Source organism: Sciurus vulgaris, assembly GCF_902686455.1.
Source record: "Sciurus vulgaris genome assembly, chromosome: 2".
NCBI classification, from domain to species: domain Eukaryota; kingdom Metazoa; phylum Chordata; class Mammalia; order Rodentia; family Sciuridae; genus Sciurus; species Sciurus vulgaris.
Genome location: NC_136462.1, coordinates 152496518 through 152515843, shown reverse-complemented (window position 1 = coordinate 152515843; position 19326 = coordinate 152496518). Strand labels below are relative to the sequence as shown.

The following is a 19326-nucleotide window of genomic DNA, read 5'->3' as shown; positions in this document are numbered from 1 at the left end:
AATCTTTATTCTAGGTGGCCATGTGCCTAGTTAAAAATCAGGGATTTTGTTACTGAGGAAGGTAACATGCAGGCATCTATACCTAGGTTTCTAATATTATCCTCCAAGACTAACTTTAGAAGCATAGACTGATGATAGAAAGGTTAGAAATCAGCTAGTCCACATCCTCATTTTGCAGATGAGAAATCCAAGGCCCAGAGAAGTTAAACAAGTCAGCCAAGATCACACAACACGTTGGTGACTTGAAACTCTAAGCTCATGTTCACTGGGTGTGTTTTTGTTCTTCTCCGTTTCTTAAGAAAGAAGCTTCATTTTACAAGGGATGGAGCTTGAGTGTCAAGGATAAAATTTTATCCATCACTCAGTCCCTGAACACAGGGAGGACCATGTCAGGGTTTGCATGCCCCAGTCTGCCCAGTCCTGAGTTTTGGTGGCTAAGGAAGCTACTGGTGAGGACTCTGGGACAGCCAGACTGTGCTCATCCTAACATTGCCATGTCCCCAGTCTTTGTGTGTGCATGTGGCTTTATCTATCTCTGTGTCTGCTCTGCGTATTGTTTCCAAGCTGCCCAAATCACACAACTGACTTCTGTGTGTTTCCATTTCAGGGAACACCCTGCTGAGATGGGAGCTGCCAGCAGACTGGATTCCTTCAAGGCCTTGAACTTCAGGACTGTGCTGACAGTCAGCTGGCTGATCCTGGTTCGCTTCCTTGGGGTCACAGCCACAGGTAAGCCATTGAAGCAGCTGGGCCTCCACATCTCAGCATGGACATGGAAGTCAGTTCCCCTCCTGCCGGGGGAGGGGTAGGAGAAGGAATTACACGGGAGGGGTCAGGGTAGCTGGATCTTGGCCTGTCCTTATTAGACTGCTTGATCCCAGGCAAGTCTCATCCTGGGCTTCAGTTATGTCATCCACAAAATGATGGGGTTGGTCAAGAATCAGGGGTTGCAAACTCAGTGTCTGCAAGAGTCAGACATCTGACATAAAGGAATGAAGCTGGCTGGGTCAGGACTGCGGTCACCTGAGGGGTGGAGACTCCTCTAAAGAGACACCCACTCTTCGGTTCTGCCAATTGCTGCCACGTGGGAAGTAAGGTTACTGTTGCAGGATATTCTGAATTTCTATAGAAATTAGAATCTAAATTTTTATATAAAAGCTCCCTAGGTTTTAATTCAAATTTTAAAAAACACCGTGGGGACCAAGAGAAAAAGCACACGTATCTGAGGTGCAGTTTTCCGCCTCTGTCTGGGCTACCTGACCTTAGTGTCCCCTTCCTATTTGTGTCATAGGATGTGGTACATTAGAGTTCTTTTCAGCTCTGATGCTCTGGGCAAGGACCACATCTATTTTTCCACCTCAGTATCTTCAACTTTTTCCTCTAAGTGGTTTTGAATTAAAATCCAAAAGTATAGGTCAAGTTCATTTGGGCTGTAGGAAATAGCAATTGAATAAAGCAAATGTAAGGCAGAAATGGTGAGAGATAGAGGACAATTTTAAAATTTCAAATAGGAGTTTAGAGTCAGGTGTGGTGGTGCACACCGTAATCCCAAGGACTCAGGAAGCTGAGGCAGGAGGATCTCAGGTTTGAGGCCAGCCTGGGCAACTTAGTGAGACCTGTCTCAAAATTTAAAAAATTAAAAAAGGGCTGGGGATGTAGTTCAGTAGTAGAGCATCCCTTTAATCTACAGTGCTACCAAAAAAAACTATACTTGGACAGTAAAAGAGGAAGCAGGATTGCCCTGGAATATGCAGATTGTGCTGCAGAAGTCAACAGGTGTTTCTTTTCCATGGTAGTCTTGGCAGCAGTCCACCTGGCCATCCAGAGGCTGTCCTCTTTGGTTCCCCAAGTGACAGCTCTGATGGGAAGAAATAAGGCTGTCACTGGACAAGTGTGAGAACCACCCTGGCTTAGTAACATTAGGTTCCAAAGCCAGCATCTTTTATAGCAATTCCATAGACATCAATCTCAGGGGTCCTGCAAGGGACACGTTCTATTACAAGACATGATGGGGAAATCTACAACCTGGCATCAAAATAAAATATTTACAGTTCCTTCCAGTTTAAAGGCCATTTACTAAACAGGGGACACTTTTGTTAAAGGAATGTTGCTTGGTAACATGGTTTATGGAGTACCATCTTTCTCATGTTTCCAGGGGAACAGAGCTAGAAAATTAACAAAAGGTCAAATTCTCATGAAAGAAAGGGAAGAGTTTTGTTAACTCTTCAGATACTGCTTTCCAGAGGACAGAGTGTCTTGGAATTCAAGCAATCTGGATAAACTGTTGTATAACTTTCGATCTTGGAATGTGCTGGGTAGCCATTTGGTCTACCCTTTATCTTATGAAGGGGGAAACTGAACCCAGCAAAACTAAGTGACCTGGTTACACACACATGATGAACTAATGAAAGACATGGGACTGGACCCCAGGGTTCCGTCCTCCTAGATCAGGGCATCTCTCTGATGTCTGAGAACTTCTTTTAGCTCTAGTGGAGACAGGACCATGAAGATGCATGAGCTGCCTGCCCTCCACTTATGGTCTGTGTTAATCCTTGCTCGACAATGCTGGCGCATGGGAGCAGTGACATCTTTTTCTCTTTGGCAGTGCCAGCAGAGTGCCCTGACCAGAACCCTGAATTGCAGCCCTGGAACCCTGGCCATGACCAGGACCACCATGTGCACATCGGTCAGGGCAGGATGCTGCTGCTCACCTCTTCTGCTACGTTCCACTCCATTGACATTTCAGAGGGAGGTAAGCCAGTCTCTCCCCTCCACCACCCCTGAGGCTTGCAGAAAATTGCAAGCTGTGATGACTATAGCTGGTCAGAACAATGTAACATGCTTTGGGTTCATGTTAGAGCATCTGTTTTTGTTTTCTTTTCCCCCAGTCACCATCAACTCCGAACATTTAAGAAGGGCTTGTTAAAGGACCAATCTTAGTAAAAGGAGCACATGTGGAGGAACCTCCTTATTGATGCTCTGAGCAGTATTTATTTTAACTGGTCATTGAACATAGGGCATGCAGTGATGGCAGTAAATAATGGACAGGCATTACCTATGCATTGCAAAACAGAGAGTAATTATTTGCAAGGCATCTAGCACAGGAATGTTTGGAAGATGCACCTTTTTGACTGCCTGAACAAGATGGGGGACTCAGGGAGGCTGCCCTTGGCACTACTATTACGTTAAGCTTTACCCCATTCCTACCTCTTTAGGCAAGTTAGTCATTAAAGACCATGATGAGCCCATTGTTTTGCGTACACGACACATCCTGATTGACAATGGAGGAGAACTTCATGCTGGTAGTGCCCTCTGCCCTTTCCAGGGAAATTTCAGCATCGTGTTGTATGGAAGGTGAGAAGATCCGTCCCAGGGGACAAATACTATTCTGTGCTCTGACAGGAGGGAGGCTTTCCAAAGGAGAGAGGGAGGCAAGAGAATGAGACAAGAATGGTTCTGCCCTGCCAAATCCTAACTGTGAGCATGACAGACATGGTGAAGTATATGAGCTGGAAAAGTCCATGAGACATTTTACTTATTATGGCCTGGATGCTGTCCTGATGTCACAGAAGTCCCCACCAGCCTTTCAGTTGCTTTCCAACCTTGTCATGGTTTGAGGAGGCTCTTACAACTTATTTAATAAGTTCTAATGGACAAGATAGAGTTCAAGTCCATGTGATGCTTGCCTCTGGCTGTACTCCATCTTTAAGCAATTGAGAGTTCTTAGAGATAACTGGAAATATGCCAGGGTATGCAGTCTAGGTCCAAGTGGTCTATGTAAACTAAAACATGAAACACTTAGAATTAAAAAGAAGTGGCAAAATGTAAACTAATAAACACTTCTGCTGGCCTTTCGCACTTCCTATTGGTCTGGCTTTGAGGGTCAGGTTTCATCCAGGCATGGTGGTACACTCCTGTAATCCCAGTGACCAGGGAGGCTGAGGTGAGAGAATTGCAAATTCAAGTCCAGTCTGGGCAATGTAGTGAGAACCAGCCTAAAAAAAAAAAAAAAAAAAAAAAAAAAAAAAAAAAAAAAATTAAATAAGTAAAAGGATCTGGGAATGTAGCTCAGTGGCACAGCACCCCTGGATTTATTCCCTAGTACAAAAAATAGGAGAAGAAGATAAGGTCTACAGCTGCTTTACTGACCTGATGAGATCATCAAAAGCATGGCTAACTCTAGGGTGACATCTTTGGGAACCTGGGAGTAGTGATGGTCCCCTGTGGGCTCAGTATCTAGTGAAGATATAAGTCTGCAACTCTTTAAAGCTTTTCTCTTATAGGGCTGATGAAGGTGTTCAGCCAGACCCTTACTATGGCCTGAAGTATCTTGGAGTTGGCAAAGGAGGTACCCTTGAGTTGCATGGACAGAAAAAACTCTCCTGGACATTTCTGAACAAGACGCTTCACCCAGGTGGCATGGAAGAAGGAGGCTATTTTTTTGAAAGGAGCTGGGGCCACCGTGGAGTCATTGTTCATGTCATCGACCCCAAGTCAGGCACAGTTATCCATTCTGACCGGTAAGGTTGGCCTTCATTTAACACTAGTATACATGTACTCAGCACACATGTATTGAGCATGTGCCCTGGCCAGGTGCTATTCTGGTAGTGGATGTGCAGCAGTCAAAGAGCAGACGGGAACCTTTGCCCTCAAGAGTTACATTCTGCTGGGTGCAGTGATGCACACCTGTAATCCCAGTGACTCAGGAAGCTGAGGTAGGAGGATCACAAGTTCAAAGCCAGCCTCAGCAACTTAGCAAAACACTGTCTCTAAATAAAAAATAAAATGGGCTGGGCTGTGGCTCAGTGGTTAAGTGACACTGTGTTCAATCCTTGGTACCAGGAAAAAAAGAGTTATATCCTTCCTAGGCATTTGACTTTCTTTCTTTTTTTTTTTTTTTTTTTGTGGTGCTGGGGATTGAACCCAGGCCTTGTGCTTGTGAGGCAAGTACTCTACCAACTGAGCTATATCCCCAGCCCCAGGCATTTGTTTAATGTAGCTGAGTTTAATAGGAATGAGCGTGCGTACACACACACACACACACACACACACACACACACACACACACTAGTGTCTGAAACTGTAGTTTCAGATTGTGTTAATTCATAACAAGAGAAAAAAGTCATAGGGAAATAGTAGAGAGTAACTGGGGAAGGCTACTAGGGGTGGGGTGGACAGGGAGAGCCAGTGTAAAGAAGCAGTCATTGAGCTCAGAGCTGCAGGGTGAGGATGTGTTGAGGAAAGTGGTTGAAGACAGAGAGCACCAAGTATAAATGGCCAGAGGTGCAAAGGACATGATGATTTCAGAAGCCAGAAAGCCAACCAGAGAGGTGGTGTGCAGTGAGGGAAGGAAGAACTGCAAGCAGTGTCAGAGGTATTGGATGGGCAGGGGCAAGTGTGGTACCTTGAAGGCCACAGTGAGGAGGTGGGTTTTATTCTAAGTGGGATGCAAAATCACTGAAGGCTTTAAGAAGGGTATGATCTGGTTTAAAAGAACACTCTAGTGGCTATGCAGAGAATGGATTGATGGTAGAGGGCAAAAATAAACAGAGGTGGTTAGGAAGCTTCTACAGTGGTCTAGGCCAGACATGGAGATCTCTGGTAGAAGCAACAGAGATGGGGTGGATGAACTTGAGAGGGATTTGGAAGGCAGAGTGGTAGCCTCTGGCCCCTTCCCTCACTTTCTATCCTGGCTCTAGGGTAAGCTAGCCTTCCCTCAACCTCCCTGGGACTCTCGTGCTAGCCCTGCAGAGGCTGCCCGAGGTGCTCAGAGGAAACATCCATTGGAAGGACACAGTTGAGTTGGATAAGCAGAGAGAGAGTTCGCCTTGGTGCTGCTGGGGGAGACATGGGGCTCATCAGGAACAGGACTGTGAGAGGGTCAGTGAAGGCAGCAGGGACCATCTGTGGGATAGCAGCACGTCTGGCAGGAGCCAGAGTGCTCACAGGCATACATAGGATAGCTGGAACTCATTCCCTGGTAAACATTAGTGACCATGCCATCATTGGATTTGCTCTGTGCAAAATGCTGTGTTCATCGCTTCACTGCTCTGTATGCCTTAATCTTCATAGAAATCCTGTGATGAGGTGTACACAGTAGTGCACGTCTGTGATCCCAGTGGCTCAGCACGCTGAGGCAGGAAGATCCCATGTTCAAAGCCAGCCTCAGCAACGTAGCAAGGCCCTGTCTCAAAATAAAAAAATAACAGGGCTGGGGACATGGCTTAACCAGGCTCAGTGATTAAGCTCTCCTGGATTCACTCCCCATTATCAAGAAAGAGAAAATTCTGAGATGGGTTCTGTTATTACCCACGTTATGCAGATGAGACTCAGTGAGACTCAGTTTGCTCAGTCACAGGTTGGCAAAGATTGGAGCTGGGACCCAAACCCTGATCCACTCACTGAGTTGTCTCCATGGCTCCCTGGGGACTGTCATCTGTCTTTGCCCTGACTGAGAAGCCTACAGGTGAAGCTAAGATGCCCACCATTGACACAAAGTACTTCTGAGGGCTTCTGCCTTCGTCAGAAGACAATCTCTTTAAGTGGAGTACCATTACAGGGTAGCAATCTAACTTTCAATTAAATTCATTATAGAACTATATAATGAGAAGTTATCTGGAGAGCTGCTGTGGAGGTAACAAGAGAGGAATGCCTGCCCGCCCCAAATCTCCTGTGCTTGAAGTATGTTGGAGACCTCATGGTTCTGATAGCCGAATGTATACACACACACACACACACACACACACACACACACACACACACACACAAATGTAGGCCAGAGTCACCTGAAAAGGCCACTTCAAGGAGCAGGAACCTACATTGGTTCTTGAAAGATAGTAAGAATTTGATTAGGGAGAAAAAAGGGCTGAGTGAGTGAAGACAGGCGTGTGGTCCTGGTCTCTGAAAAGTGCTTGCCCTGCAGCAGATGACCCCTGGGGAAGGGCAGTGGGGATTAGAGGTTGAGGCAGGGTTGGATTAGGTTATGCAAACAGCTGAAGAAAAGTTTGGCGACTCAGGAATGCCTCATGAGCTACCATTTGCACTACCACTGTTTTTCTTTTTCAAAGTCTCCTTGGCTATTCACTCTGGCTTATTTTTCTAGATTCACTTTAGAGCTATTTTGCTTTTTAAGTTCCAAGACAAATTATTTCCATCGTAACTACACAAAATCTTCATATTTATATGAGTTGGGATTGTTACCAAATCATCTTTCCTTTGTAAATTCATCTCACCAGAGGTGTGCATTTTTTTTTAATCTGCATTTCATGGATACTTTACGTGTGTGGCAACAGATTGTCTTCGTTAACTTTGAGATGATCAACTCTTAGCTGGGGTTGTTGGCATGAGCCTATTGTCCCAGCTACTCAGGAGGCTGAGGTGAGGATTGCTTGAGTCAAGTTCAAGACCAACCAGGGCAACATAGCAAGATCATCATATCATCTCAAGAAACAAAACAAAAAATGTAATTAGAGATGATCAGTTGTATGATACTGTACCTTTAGTCAATGTTACTGTATCGTACACTTAAAACTTTGTTAAAAGAATAATTTCACTGTAAGAATTCTTACCACAATAAAGTAAAATAGTTTTTTAGAAAGCATAAACATGAAAAATGAGAATGAAACAATATCTATAACAGTTAAGGGTTATAGCACTCTTCTGTAATGTCAAAATCAGAGATGACCCCTTTATGATTCTAGCATGTGCTAAGCTGCTGTAGGTGCAGGATTTGGGATAGTCCCTGTGTCATTTGTAAGAATTTTGGAGGAATTGTTTCAGTCTGGATCAGAGAGAGAAATCCCTGATGCTGTGGAGTCTGAGCTATTGCCTAAAGCTGGACTCTGCAAGAGGCATGAACTGCTGCCTCTATGATGAAAGGGAAACATTAAAGACTTGGACCCCAAGTGTGTGACCTTCTCAATGTCCCAGGGCTCAAGGTCTGCACTACTACAATCATTTCTTTGATATTTTATCCAATGAATGATCATTATGATCAAGTCCAATCTTTTCTTGGATATCACTGTATGGTATACAAAATAACTAAACTTACTTGCACTTTATTTTTGCAGTACTGAAGACTGGACCTAGAGATGTTCTACTACTGATCTACATTCCCAGCCCTTTTTTAAAATTTTTAAATTCTGGAACAGGGTCTTGCTGAGTTGCTTAGGTCCTTGCTAAATTGCTTAGGGCCTTGCTAAATTGCTGAGGCTGGCTTTGAATTTGTGAGCCTCATGCCTCAGCCTCCCAAGTCACTGAGATTACAGGCATGTGCCCCGGTGCCTAGCTTTACTTACTTTTTAAAGAAAAGATTTCATTGTTTACAAACCCCAACCTGTAGAATCTTTGGATGGCATATGAAATGCTGTTTATCTCTTCTTTTTTTTTAGGTCTCTCTTCTTTTGATAGCTATGAAGGCTATCCAAATCCTTTCTCTCTTTCTCTCTGTCCTTTATAGATTTGACACCTACAGATCGAAGAAAGAGAGTGAACGTCTGGTCCAGTATTTGAATGCAGTGCCTGATGGCAGGATCCTTTCTGTCGCAGTGAATGATGAAGGTTCTCGAAACCTGGATGACATGGCCCGGAAGGCAATGACCAAACTGGGCAGCAAACACTTCCTACACCTAGGATTTAGGTACTGCCTCTCACCTTCACCTCCTCCAGACATTAGAACGCTGAAGCACCCCCATCCCACCTAGAATTAACTCCTTTCTCATGCCCCCAGGCTACACCAACCAAATAGTGACCTTGGAGGATGCAGGGACATTGCCCATCTGCATTGGACATATTCGGGGATTGTTCATAAGGGCAGCCTGGTTTTTCTTACAAGCACGGTCCACTGTTAAAATCTAAAAGTCTTTGGTTTTCATGAACCCATTCATTCGTTCAGCCACTTACAAAATATTAATAAAATGTCTACTAAGCATAAGAGTCATGCCCCAGTGACACAGTTGATTTTCATTTTCCCTTTCTTTAGCAAAAGATTCATGTTTTACCTTGGGGATTGGCAGACAGATTTTTAGAGATTATGCATAATATCTCTGCCCAGCCAAACACCCAAGGAAAAGGGACCCTTTGCTATGTTCCAGTATATATTTTATTTGCTTTGGATTGTAGCATGATGCCTGACATTAGTGTGCACATGCATTGGCACCAAGAGGAAGCTGTTTGCCCTGCACTAATCACTTCTTTTTATCCTGTTCAGTCAGTTCTCAGCTCAGTAGAAAGTTGAGGTTATCTGTCCCATGGTTATTTGGAGTCTGCAGTGCCCTACCCTCCAGCTCCTCAGATCTGGGATGAAATCGGGGTGGCCAGAGCCTTTTCCTCTCAGAACTCAGCAATTTTTCTGACTGGACAGAGATTCCCTGGGTAAGGGAGGGCTGCTCCAGGTTCCAGGGTGCGTTCTCTAACAGCCCTGGGGCTGCTCCTTCTGAAAGGGAAACTCAAGCAGGAAACTCACATAGCCAAAGATGACAATAATTCTTGGCACTGTGAGACTCCTTTGTTAGCAAACACTACACACATTTCCATTTTGTTGTTTATAAACTAAAAGGACAATTTATTAATTTATAGTAGGAAATAGAACCAAAAATCACTGGCTACTTTGCAGGGCTTCAGCATAAAATCCTAATGGCTAAGGGCCCAAGATCTGGCATTGCATGGCCTGAATTGGAGTTGTGGGTTGCACCTCCTATGAGGTGTGACCACATGCAAGTGACTCATCCTCTCTTTGCATGGTTCCTGCATCTGTAGAATGGTATATTGCAGGAATTATCTCAGAAGACTTGCTGGGAGAAGTACATGTGATAATATGAACAAAATATTTGTCATTCTGTCTGGCACAGAATAAGCACTAGATAAATGTAAACTACTGTTCTTTTCTTAGAAACAAGAACCACAAGATGGATGGGTGCCTGCATTTTTTATCATGGCCAGTCACATGGGCAAAAGAGACAGAAGGCAGGAATTACATATGAATCCCTCATTTGTATGGAGACATACTTCCAAAATCAGCATCCAAAATCAGTAGAAGCTCTGAGACTCGGACCCTTTGTTTGCTTATTTAGGAAATGGTTATTGAACAGATAGTGCTGGGAGGCACTAGGCTAGCCAGGTGTGCTAAGTTCTGAAAAGAAGGCAAAGGGGAATGGGAATTAGTGATAGGGCTTGAGAGAGCACGAGAATGGAGAAGTGTAGTTTATAGTTTATAGTGCAGATTTATAGGTGAGAGGAGGCCAAGCAGGTGCCCCACAAATAAACTAGCAGCTAGAGAGGCTCATCTAAAGAAGTAGTGGAGTCCAGGCAGCTGCATTGTATATGAGAGGGTGAGGGCTAAGGGACAGAGGTAGGGGAAGGCACAGAAGGGTCTTTGGCTCTGTGATAAGGAGCTTGGTTTTTATCCGAAATGCAGTTTGAGCCATTGAAAGATTGAAGCAAGAGGGTGGATGTAGTTGAACCCTCAACCTCAATTAAACACCATTGAATAATGTCTTACTTTCCAAGATAAGCAATCCAAACACAAATAACAAAAGCTATTCAATGCCCAAATCTATTGCTATCTCATAGTAAGGGAGAGGCTACTGTAGGAGGAGAAATATCTTTCCTTTTACCTTTCTAAAATCTTGGCGGGGCCCCTGAAAAAGACTGGTTAACAAGAGAACAGCATACAAATGTCTTTAGTATAATAAATTTTACATTTCCTTCTAAAGGAAATGAAGGCCAGAAGAAACAGTTCAACTGGAATGTTTTTATACTAGGTTTGATGAAGAGTGGAGAGTCATAGGAAACTGTGATAGGACAAAGGTTATGAGCTCAGAGTAGAGAACCAAGGGGAAGCTGAGCAAGGCCTATCCATTTGGATTCTTGGCGTTCCTCTGTCTTTGGAGATGAGGATGCTCCTTTCTTCAGGCACAGGGAAGACACCTCTCACAGGGGTTTATCACCTGTTATAGGGGAGAAGGGAAAGGTTAAAGAGTCATTCCTGCTATTTCTCGATTTCCTCACCTTGATGTTGAACATGCCAAGGTGCCATATTTTGGGATAACGGATCCTAAAAAGTGTTCCAAACCTCATCACTGCATTAGGCATGATGGTGAACACAAAAATGGGCAAGAAAACCCTCCTGCTTCTACAGTGCTTGTTTTCATGGAGGAGAGATGGTGTACAACTTTCCAAAATCATAAACCCTCTTTTTTTCCTTTCCCTTCCCATTACGAGTAAGAGACATTTGGTTCCTCTCCAAGTCCCAAAATGTGTGTCAGGGTGGTCAGTCACATTAGCCTGTGGCATTTTCCTCGAGCTCAATTCTTAGGGGAGATGAACATGAGAGAAATAGCCTTCCTCTCTTGGATCATGCTTCCTAAGCGAACCACAGCACTTGCTTTAGGACATAATTGAGCTTGGTGGGTGGGAAGGTTGGTCTGTTGGCCTATTTGTTGATTTGTGATTCATACCCATCTACTGCCAGCAGGGAGTTGAAGAGACTCACAACAAGCAGACACTGACCTAGCCAGGCGGCGAGGAAGCCCAGGCAACTGCTTGTAAAGAAAGACTCCTGTTTTCCTGGAGGAGGGAAGCCCCCAGTAACAGGGAGGGAGGCTCAGCCACTTGAGGCTGTTTCAGTTCTGCTCTTAGTACAGGCTCAGATGAGTGGAGAAGTTTATTTTTTTGTGTTTTTGTTTCAGACACCCTTGGAGTTTTCTCACTGTGAAAGGAAATCCCTCTTCTTCAGTTGAAGACCATATTGAATATCATGGTAATAAATGGTTGGCAAGAGGACTAGTCCCCTCCAGTGTCTCTCTGACCAAGAGGCTTTGGCTCTTTCTGAAGGACCCACTTCCTTCAGAGCGTGGCTGACTATCTGCCAACACCCTGTTGAGCATCCAGCCACTTAACTGAATGTGTTACATGGAAGTGGCAAAGGCCTGTGTTGATGGAAGGTCAATTACTCAACCATAATGTTTATGTTTTCTAAGATGTCTTCATTGGCTTATGATAGATCATAGACATGGCATAGAAAACAGAACTGGGGATGTAACTAGCAGGGGTAATATTTCAAGCTAAAAAGACCTGTGGGTGGTCTTTATCACAGATGCCAGTCTTTCTGCCCAGTGAAGCTTGTGGCAGATGCTACTAGTTCTAACCCCTGGGGCAGTGGGGGAGCTCAGATCAGGAAAAATAATGGGACTTCAAAATCTGTATTTGTGGAAACACTGCACTGAATTTTCAAAACTGAAACAAAACAATGAATAATGATCTGCTTTCCAAGTGAAAGAAATGACCTGATTAAGGAAAAAAAATTATTTTCTTAAATTGTTCAAGAGCTATGAGTACAGAGGTTTTCTCTGCCGCAGAACCCCAACCTTCTGAATCTGGGCATCTGTCTGATTGCTAAAGCATCTGATCTCTCTGACAGGACACCGAGGCTCTGCTGCTGCTCGGGTTTTCAAATTGTTCAAGACAGAACATGGGGAATATTTCAACGTTTCTTCATCCAGTGAGTGGGTTCAAGGTGAGGAGTTTGAGACAATCGACTGGTAAAGCCTAACACAGGATCAATAGTCAGGAGTCCTTGTACGTAGAACAAGGTGTTTTCCCTTAGGATGCTCATGGGAACACACGGTAAAGTCAACTAAAAATTTGCAACTTAATGGCCAATCACCCAAAAGAATGTTTTCTCACTGGTTAATTTGAATTCCATCTGAATTGGGGTCCATAGTGTTTAGTTTGTTTCATGGAATATTTTTCTCCTGTCAGGGGATGGTGTTGACTAGGAAACATGGATAGAACCTGGAATGAACCTGGCCTTCAAATAGCCCATACAACTGGGCAGGGTGGCTTGTACTTGTAACCCCAGTGACTCAGGAGGCTGTCAGAAGGATTGCAGGTTCAAAACTAGCCTCAGCAACTTAAGCTTAGTTAGACCCTATCTCAAAATAAAGCATAAAAAGGGGTAGGGATATGGTTAAGCACCCTTGGGTTCAGTCCCTGGTACAAAAAAAAAAAAAGTAACCCATACACAGTGGCTACAGAAAGCAGCAATCCTGGTGGATCCTCACATGATGGGTTTACAGATGGATTTCATTGCTCCCTTTTTTGTTTATTTGCTTTTGTAGTAATAAGAAATATATATTACCTTCATAAAAAAGTTAATAAGAGGACTGGGGAGAGATAGCTTAGTTGGTAGAGTGCTTGCCTCGCAAGATAAAGCCCTGGGTTCAATCACCAGCACCACAAAAAAAAAAAAAAAAAAAAAAAAGTCAATAAGATGTGTTTTTAATTAAAAGGTGGGAGAGTTAGGAGATTGGCTGATGGTTTAGAAGACCCCTTCCCCCAGTCTGGTGCAACAATGGTCCTCAGTTCCTATTGTGCCAGGGGTGATTAGGACCACACTGAATGTGGCTGCCATGAACAACTTCCTGTCTAATCTGGTCTTCACCTTCTGCCTAGATGTGGAGTGGACTGAGTGGTTTGACCATGATAAAGTGTCTCCAACTAAAGGTGGGGAGAAAATTTCAGACCTCCGAGTTGCTTACCCAGGAAAAATCTGCAACCGTCCCATTGATATACAGGTAAAAAACTCCTAATAATCAAGGAAAGCTTTATTTTAAAGAAGTCTCTATAGATCACAAACTTGGGGCATTGTGACTCTCATGATCCTCCTATGATGTAGGTAAGCCAGAGAGTATCATTTCTACCTTAAGGATTGAAAACAAGGCTTATTACCTGCCCAAAAGCTGGGCCTCCCACTTTCTCCCAGGACCTGCTTTTGAGTCCCTCCCCTACTTAACCCTTCTAAAACCATGGTGAGATACCCTGTGAGGCTTTGGTGCCTACCTTACTTCTTGGTTGGTTTCCTTTGGGCCCTTGACTACACAGGATGCTGCTAGGATTTGGGGTGCAAGCTGAGCCCAGCCCAAAGAGTAAACACACTCATGGCCATGGCCATATTCTTCAAGTTAAATAAAAGCCAGCATTCAAAGAATGAACAGTGCTCACCCAGGATGTTCCCTTGGAGTTTATTCTATCCAAAGAAGATCTTGACCTTTCCTGTTGGCTCCATCAATGGATTATTGAGTTAATGCATAGTGCTTGCAATTCACTAGCTGGACAGGTGGGACCCTGGCTCCATGGACACCAGGAGAGACAGGAGCCATAGGCAAAGTAAATGGGTTTCATTTCCTGGCACCTGGTCTTGCTCCAAAGCAAGAACTGAGGCCATTTAAATGCTCAATGTAGAATTAGAAGTAATTTGAGAAAGGTTACCATCTATTTTATCCTCTTGTTAGTCAATAAAATATAGTAGGCTTTCTATCTATGGGTTCCATGTATGTTAATTCAACTAACTACAGAATGGAAAAAAATTAGGAAAAAACTTTGTACTAAACATGTAAAGGTTTTCTTTCTTGTCATTATTTCTTAAAAAATGAAGTGTAACAACTATGTAACAATTACATGGTATTAGGTATTAAAAGTAATCTTGAGATTATTTTAAAAAATAATTAAATTAATTAAAGTGTATAGAAAGATGTGCATAGGTCATGTTCAAACACTACACCATTTATATAAGAAAGCTGAGTGTGGGCAGGTTTTCATATCCACTAAGGATCTGGCACCAATTCCCTCTAGATACCTGGGAGAGCTGAAAGTGACCAATATTTGTACAACACTTTCTCCCAGATCATCCAAGCAGGTCATCTGACTGTGCTTTCCCACTCCCCACATGTTGTCTGGGGCAGAACTTTGGCTGTCTGCCTTGCACCAGAGGAGGGACCACTTATCCAGGGGAGACACTCTGTTCTGACTTAGCAAAGGCCAGAGAAAGCTTTCTAATTATTTGCCTAAGGTGCCTCCTTTCCCGTGGCTCCAATGTTATTGAGAAGGATTTACCCAGATTAGGTTGCAAGTTACAGACTCTTCTTGAGTCGGACAGAATTAAAAAGCGCCCGATTCCCCCAAAGCACATACCTCCCAGATTTAATTGTAATTTTCTCTTGCACCTTTGAACATTCCAGTTTTAATTCTGAAATAGCCATAATCTTATCTCTCAGGTTCACTTGACCACAGGAAGTCTAGTCCTTTACTAGCCTCCCCTCTCCAAATAGTTCTGGAAATTCTCAAAGAATGCTTCTTCGTCTACAAATCCTGATGTTGGCTCTGCCAGCCATCTGGCTCCAGACCTTGTTACCTCTCTGCCAGAAAAATAGCTTTCCCAAAACATTTCCCATTTTGCCATCTATTCTGTTCCCAGCATGACATAGGCCCTTCCCTGAGTGTCCCAAAGCATAGTTAAATCTAAGCTAAAAGCTCCACCAGGCAAGCCCTTCCATGGGGACCCATCCCACAATCTATCAACACCCTGTGCAGCCATAGCACAGAGCCCCGCATTCTTCAATAAAAGGGGGTACCCTTGACAATGAATCCAAGTTCACATTATCAAACAACTTGAGGTACAGAGAATAATAAATAAAAGACCCAATGACAGTTGTCTCCCTTACCAAGAGGCTTGGGTCACTCTTCCCACAATGAGCATTCTTTAAAAACATTTTTTTAAGCATTGCAGCACACATTAGTCCAAAACTCCCAATTCCAGAATAGCATTTTAGTTTTTCCTTGGCAAAACCAAGGCTAGTTAAGGTGTTCCTGTACCTCTAAAGGTGAATCCAAGTCTCCATCTCTAGAAAATGCTGTCACCCTGGGAGGGCAGGTTAGCCCCTTACTCCCTGCCAACAATCTTTCATCAGTAGTGATCCCCAGACTTAGAGCATCTCTTTATACCGACAAGAGGTAAAAATGGTGATGTGGAATATTCTCCTAGTTGTTTCTGAGGCTGGAAAAGAGAAGTCAGCTTTGTTCCGTACTCACAAGAAGAGATGAGAGAAGCAGGATCTCATCCTTTTTAGAAGAGTGACAAACACATCAGCCAGGCACTTAAATACCCTTGCTCATTACTCACAGATGAAACTCATATGAAACTGAACTTCCCACATGCTTATTTTTGCCACTATGGGAAAATCACAGTTTGCTGTGGTAACCTGGCACCTCTCACCTTCCCAAGGACCCTGGAGCTCTGGCGTGCTCTTCTTCATGATCGTGCCCAGAGAGGGCACCTTGTCTTACACACAGTGGGTCTCTAGGCTGCCTGCTCCACACTGACATAGTCATATCTTCGTGGGAGGGGATGTCAAGGACATCTGTGATTAGAGGAGACAGGTTAAGAAGAAAGAAGCAGCAAGATGACATAGTTGACCTCAAGTAAGCCTTTTCCACAATCTGATATTTTGTAGCTTTCCAAAAAAAAAAAAAAAAAGCCCTCTGTTTCCATGTCTTTGCCCTTAAAACCCACCCTTCACTGCCAAATATCCTGGGGGGATACAACATCAGGTGGCCTTTGCATTCCTCTGTCAGCTGACACAGTAGCTGGAGGTTAACCTGGTGGTCAGGAAGATGAATGTGAAAGCAGGGAATCACTATTCTATTCTGTCACTTGTGAGCTTTGGATGGACTATCCACAGTGAGGTCCCCAGGGAGCAAAATTTAAGGTGGCACTTCCCCTTGGGTGCTGACTCTGCACTTACATGACCTTGAAAGTGAGTGTCACCTTAAATTTTGTGCCAGGTAACTTGTTCACAGTCCTGTCCATACATGTCAATCTAATTATTTAATTTGGTGCCTTAGTTTCCTCACATACAGTAGTGAGAATAATCATTCCCTCATGGGATCATTTGGTGAATTTAATGAAACAATAAATGAAGTATCTGAATCATATATATATATATATAAAATATTATTTTAATCATTATTTCCAAGAGTATTTATTCATGAGCAGAAATGACAATGAAATTTTACTTTAAGCCAGGCACGGTGGCACACACTTATAATCCCAGTGATTCAGGAGGCTAATGCAGGAGAATCACAAGTTCAAGGCCAACTTGGACATTTTGCAAGACCCTGTCTCAAAATAAAAAATAAAAGGGGCTGGGAATGCAGTTCAGCGGTAGAACACTCCTGGGTTCAATTGCCAGAACCCCCTTGCCAAATGTATCCAGAGCAAAGATCCTTTTCACTGAACAGTGATAGAGCCTTTCTTATTCTTACCTGATACTAAGGTCATTCCTTAGGTTAGAAAGAGGAAAAAAAGAAAAAGAAAGAAAAGAAAGGCAGCAGAATTGAGTAAGTGTTCCCTTGAAATTATTGTTTGATTTTTTGTTTTGAAAAAACGCCCAGCTGTGTTCCATGATGTTCTCAGGCCCAGTCCTCAATATTATGGTGTCATCTGCTAAAGGAGGCTCAAGAAACTCATCAGGTTAGAGGAGCTGGACTTGACAGATGACCTTGAGCTCCCATCTGAATTTGTTGAGTTTAGCAATTTCCTAAGAAGAACCAGTTTATACCCCTGTCTCTCTGACTGCCACAGAGACCACCCGGATGATGGGATGTTGGGGATAGTGGGAATGAGAGTGTAACTTACAGGCAAGGGCTGAATTTTAGCTGTGAATTTTAATTGTGCATATCTATGTAACTCTCTTTTCAAGCCAACGACAACAGATCTGTTGAGTTTAAGATGTTTCCTGAAAAGGTTTTTTTTTTTTTTTTTTTTTTTTTTTTTTTTTTTGAGGTTGACTCTATTTTCCCTCCCTGTTTCTCCATCCCTGGTCCCTTTGGTTTCTGGGCCAGAGACTCTGACAGCTGCAGCCCTTGCCCTAAATTGCATGTCTCTGAATGACAGTCACAGTCTTAATGCAGACACACCCTGGCTTTGGGATGAGCCTCAGCTGGCAGGGACTGTGCTCTACTCTGAACCCACTCCCTTAATTCTCTGCCAGGCCTTGTAGCTTCTTGTGTGTCAGTTCCATCAACTGAGACTCTCACTAGGCCCTGGGCTGGATGCTGGAGGCAGGGAGATGGGCAAAAACTTGCTCCTTGTCCTCCCAGACCCTGAAGTAGTAGGAAGGGGCAGGTATTTGAACAAGAACATTAACTTGTTCTTGTGCCCAAGAGGGCAGGCGTAGGAGGAACTTAGAAGCCCCATTTGTTTAACTCTGTCACTTTCTGGCTTTGTAATCCTGAACAGGTTATTCAGTCTTTGTGAGTCATTTTCCTTATCTATAAAATGAACAACAATCTTACGGTTTTGCTGTGAGGTAAAATGAGACATATGTGAATACTTAGCCCCTTATCTGCAAGAGTGGTTCTCAAAGTTTACTGCCCACTAACCTGGGCAGCTTTTAAAAGCCCAGATGACCAATGATTGTGTCTGCTGCAGCACAGACACAATCAAATCAGACACTGAGGATGGAGACTGCACATGAGGATTTTTAGGATTTCCCACTCCCCGCATGCCAGGTATGGTGGTGTACACCTGTAATCCCAGTGATTCGGGAGGCTGAGGCAGGAGGATTACAAGTTCTAGGCCAGCCCGGGCAACTTAGAAAGACCCTATCTCAAAATAAAAAAAAAATAAAAAGGACTAGGGATGTAACTCAGTGGTAAAGCAATTCCCAGCACCTAAAAAAAAAAAAAAAAAAAAAAAAAAAAAGGAAAGACTCCCTGTGTGTGATGGGGCATTATGTTTGGGCGTTTGGGCATCAGTGGATTGAACACAGGGAGTACTCAGGAAATAAAAGTCCACCCCTCTGCATGGTGCTGCTGCTGGTTGTATATGCTGTAAGAAGAAGCCAACCTCAGTCCTGAGAGCCTGCTTGTTATAGATACTCCATGAATGTTCACCACTGATGAGCAGTTAACTCACTAGTTTGGGTTTCTAGTACTATAGGACGCTAGGCATTTATCCATTTGGAGACTTCATGGTGTCTTTCTTATAACAAAACTCATGCAGATAATTGTCAGGATAATAATCTCAGGCACTGTAAATAGTTTTGCAGCAGGGACAATTTTAGACTTGTAAGTATATGTTGAGAACATTAATCATCACCTTCCTTTTTTATAAAAAAAAAATGACTTTGCTCTGTAATTTCCATGCCATTCCCAGGCCACTACAATGGATGGAGTTAACCTAAGCGTCGAGGTTGTCTACAAAAGAGGCCAGGATTATAGGTTTGCTTGTTACCACCAGGGCCAAGCCTGCCAGAGCTACCGTGTGCGGTTCCTCTGTGGGAAGCCTGGTAAGCAGCTCTGTGTTTCCTTGTTGGGGACAGAAATGCAACCAAGACTCGTTCCTTGAATTTGTGAATTTGGATGTCTGGATCAATTGCCTCCAGGGATCACAGTGACATGGTGCTTTTGTTATGCACCTGATGCAGAGTGTTAGTATGACACAGGAGCAGTGAGAGGGGCCTCAGAGTTGGCAGCAGACAGCAGAGC

At 43.6% G+C, this 19326-nt stretch overlaps 1 protein-coding gene across 1 annotated transcript in view; it reads left to right on the top strand.

Moving 5' to 3' along the window:
- Nucleotides 1-19326, top strand: part of CEMIP (cell migration inducing hyaluronidase 1) — a 171402-nt gene that overhangs the window by 93249 nt on the left and 58827 nt on the right. Inside the window, 9 exon segments of the mRNA XM_079123179.1 lie at nt 608-729; nt 2606-2752; nt 3216-3354; nt 4284-4520; nt 8459-8638; nt 11688-11758; nt 12419-12514; nt 13453-13574; nt 18995-19127. Coding sequence (XP_078979305.1) covers nt 608-729; nt 2606-2752; nt 3216-3354; nt 4284-4520; nt 8459-8638; nt 11688-11758; nt 12419-12514; nt 13453-13574; nt 18995-19127 — 1247 coding nt within the window.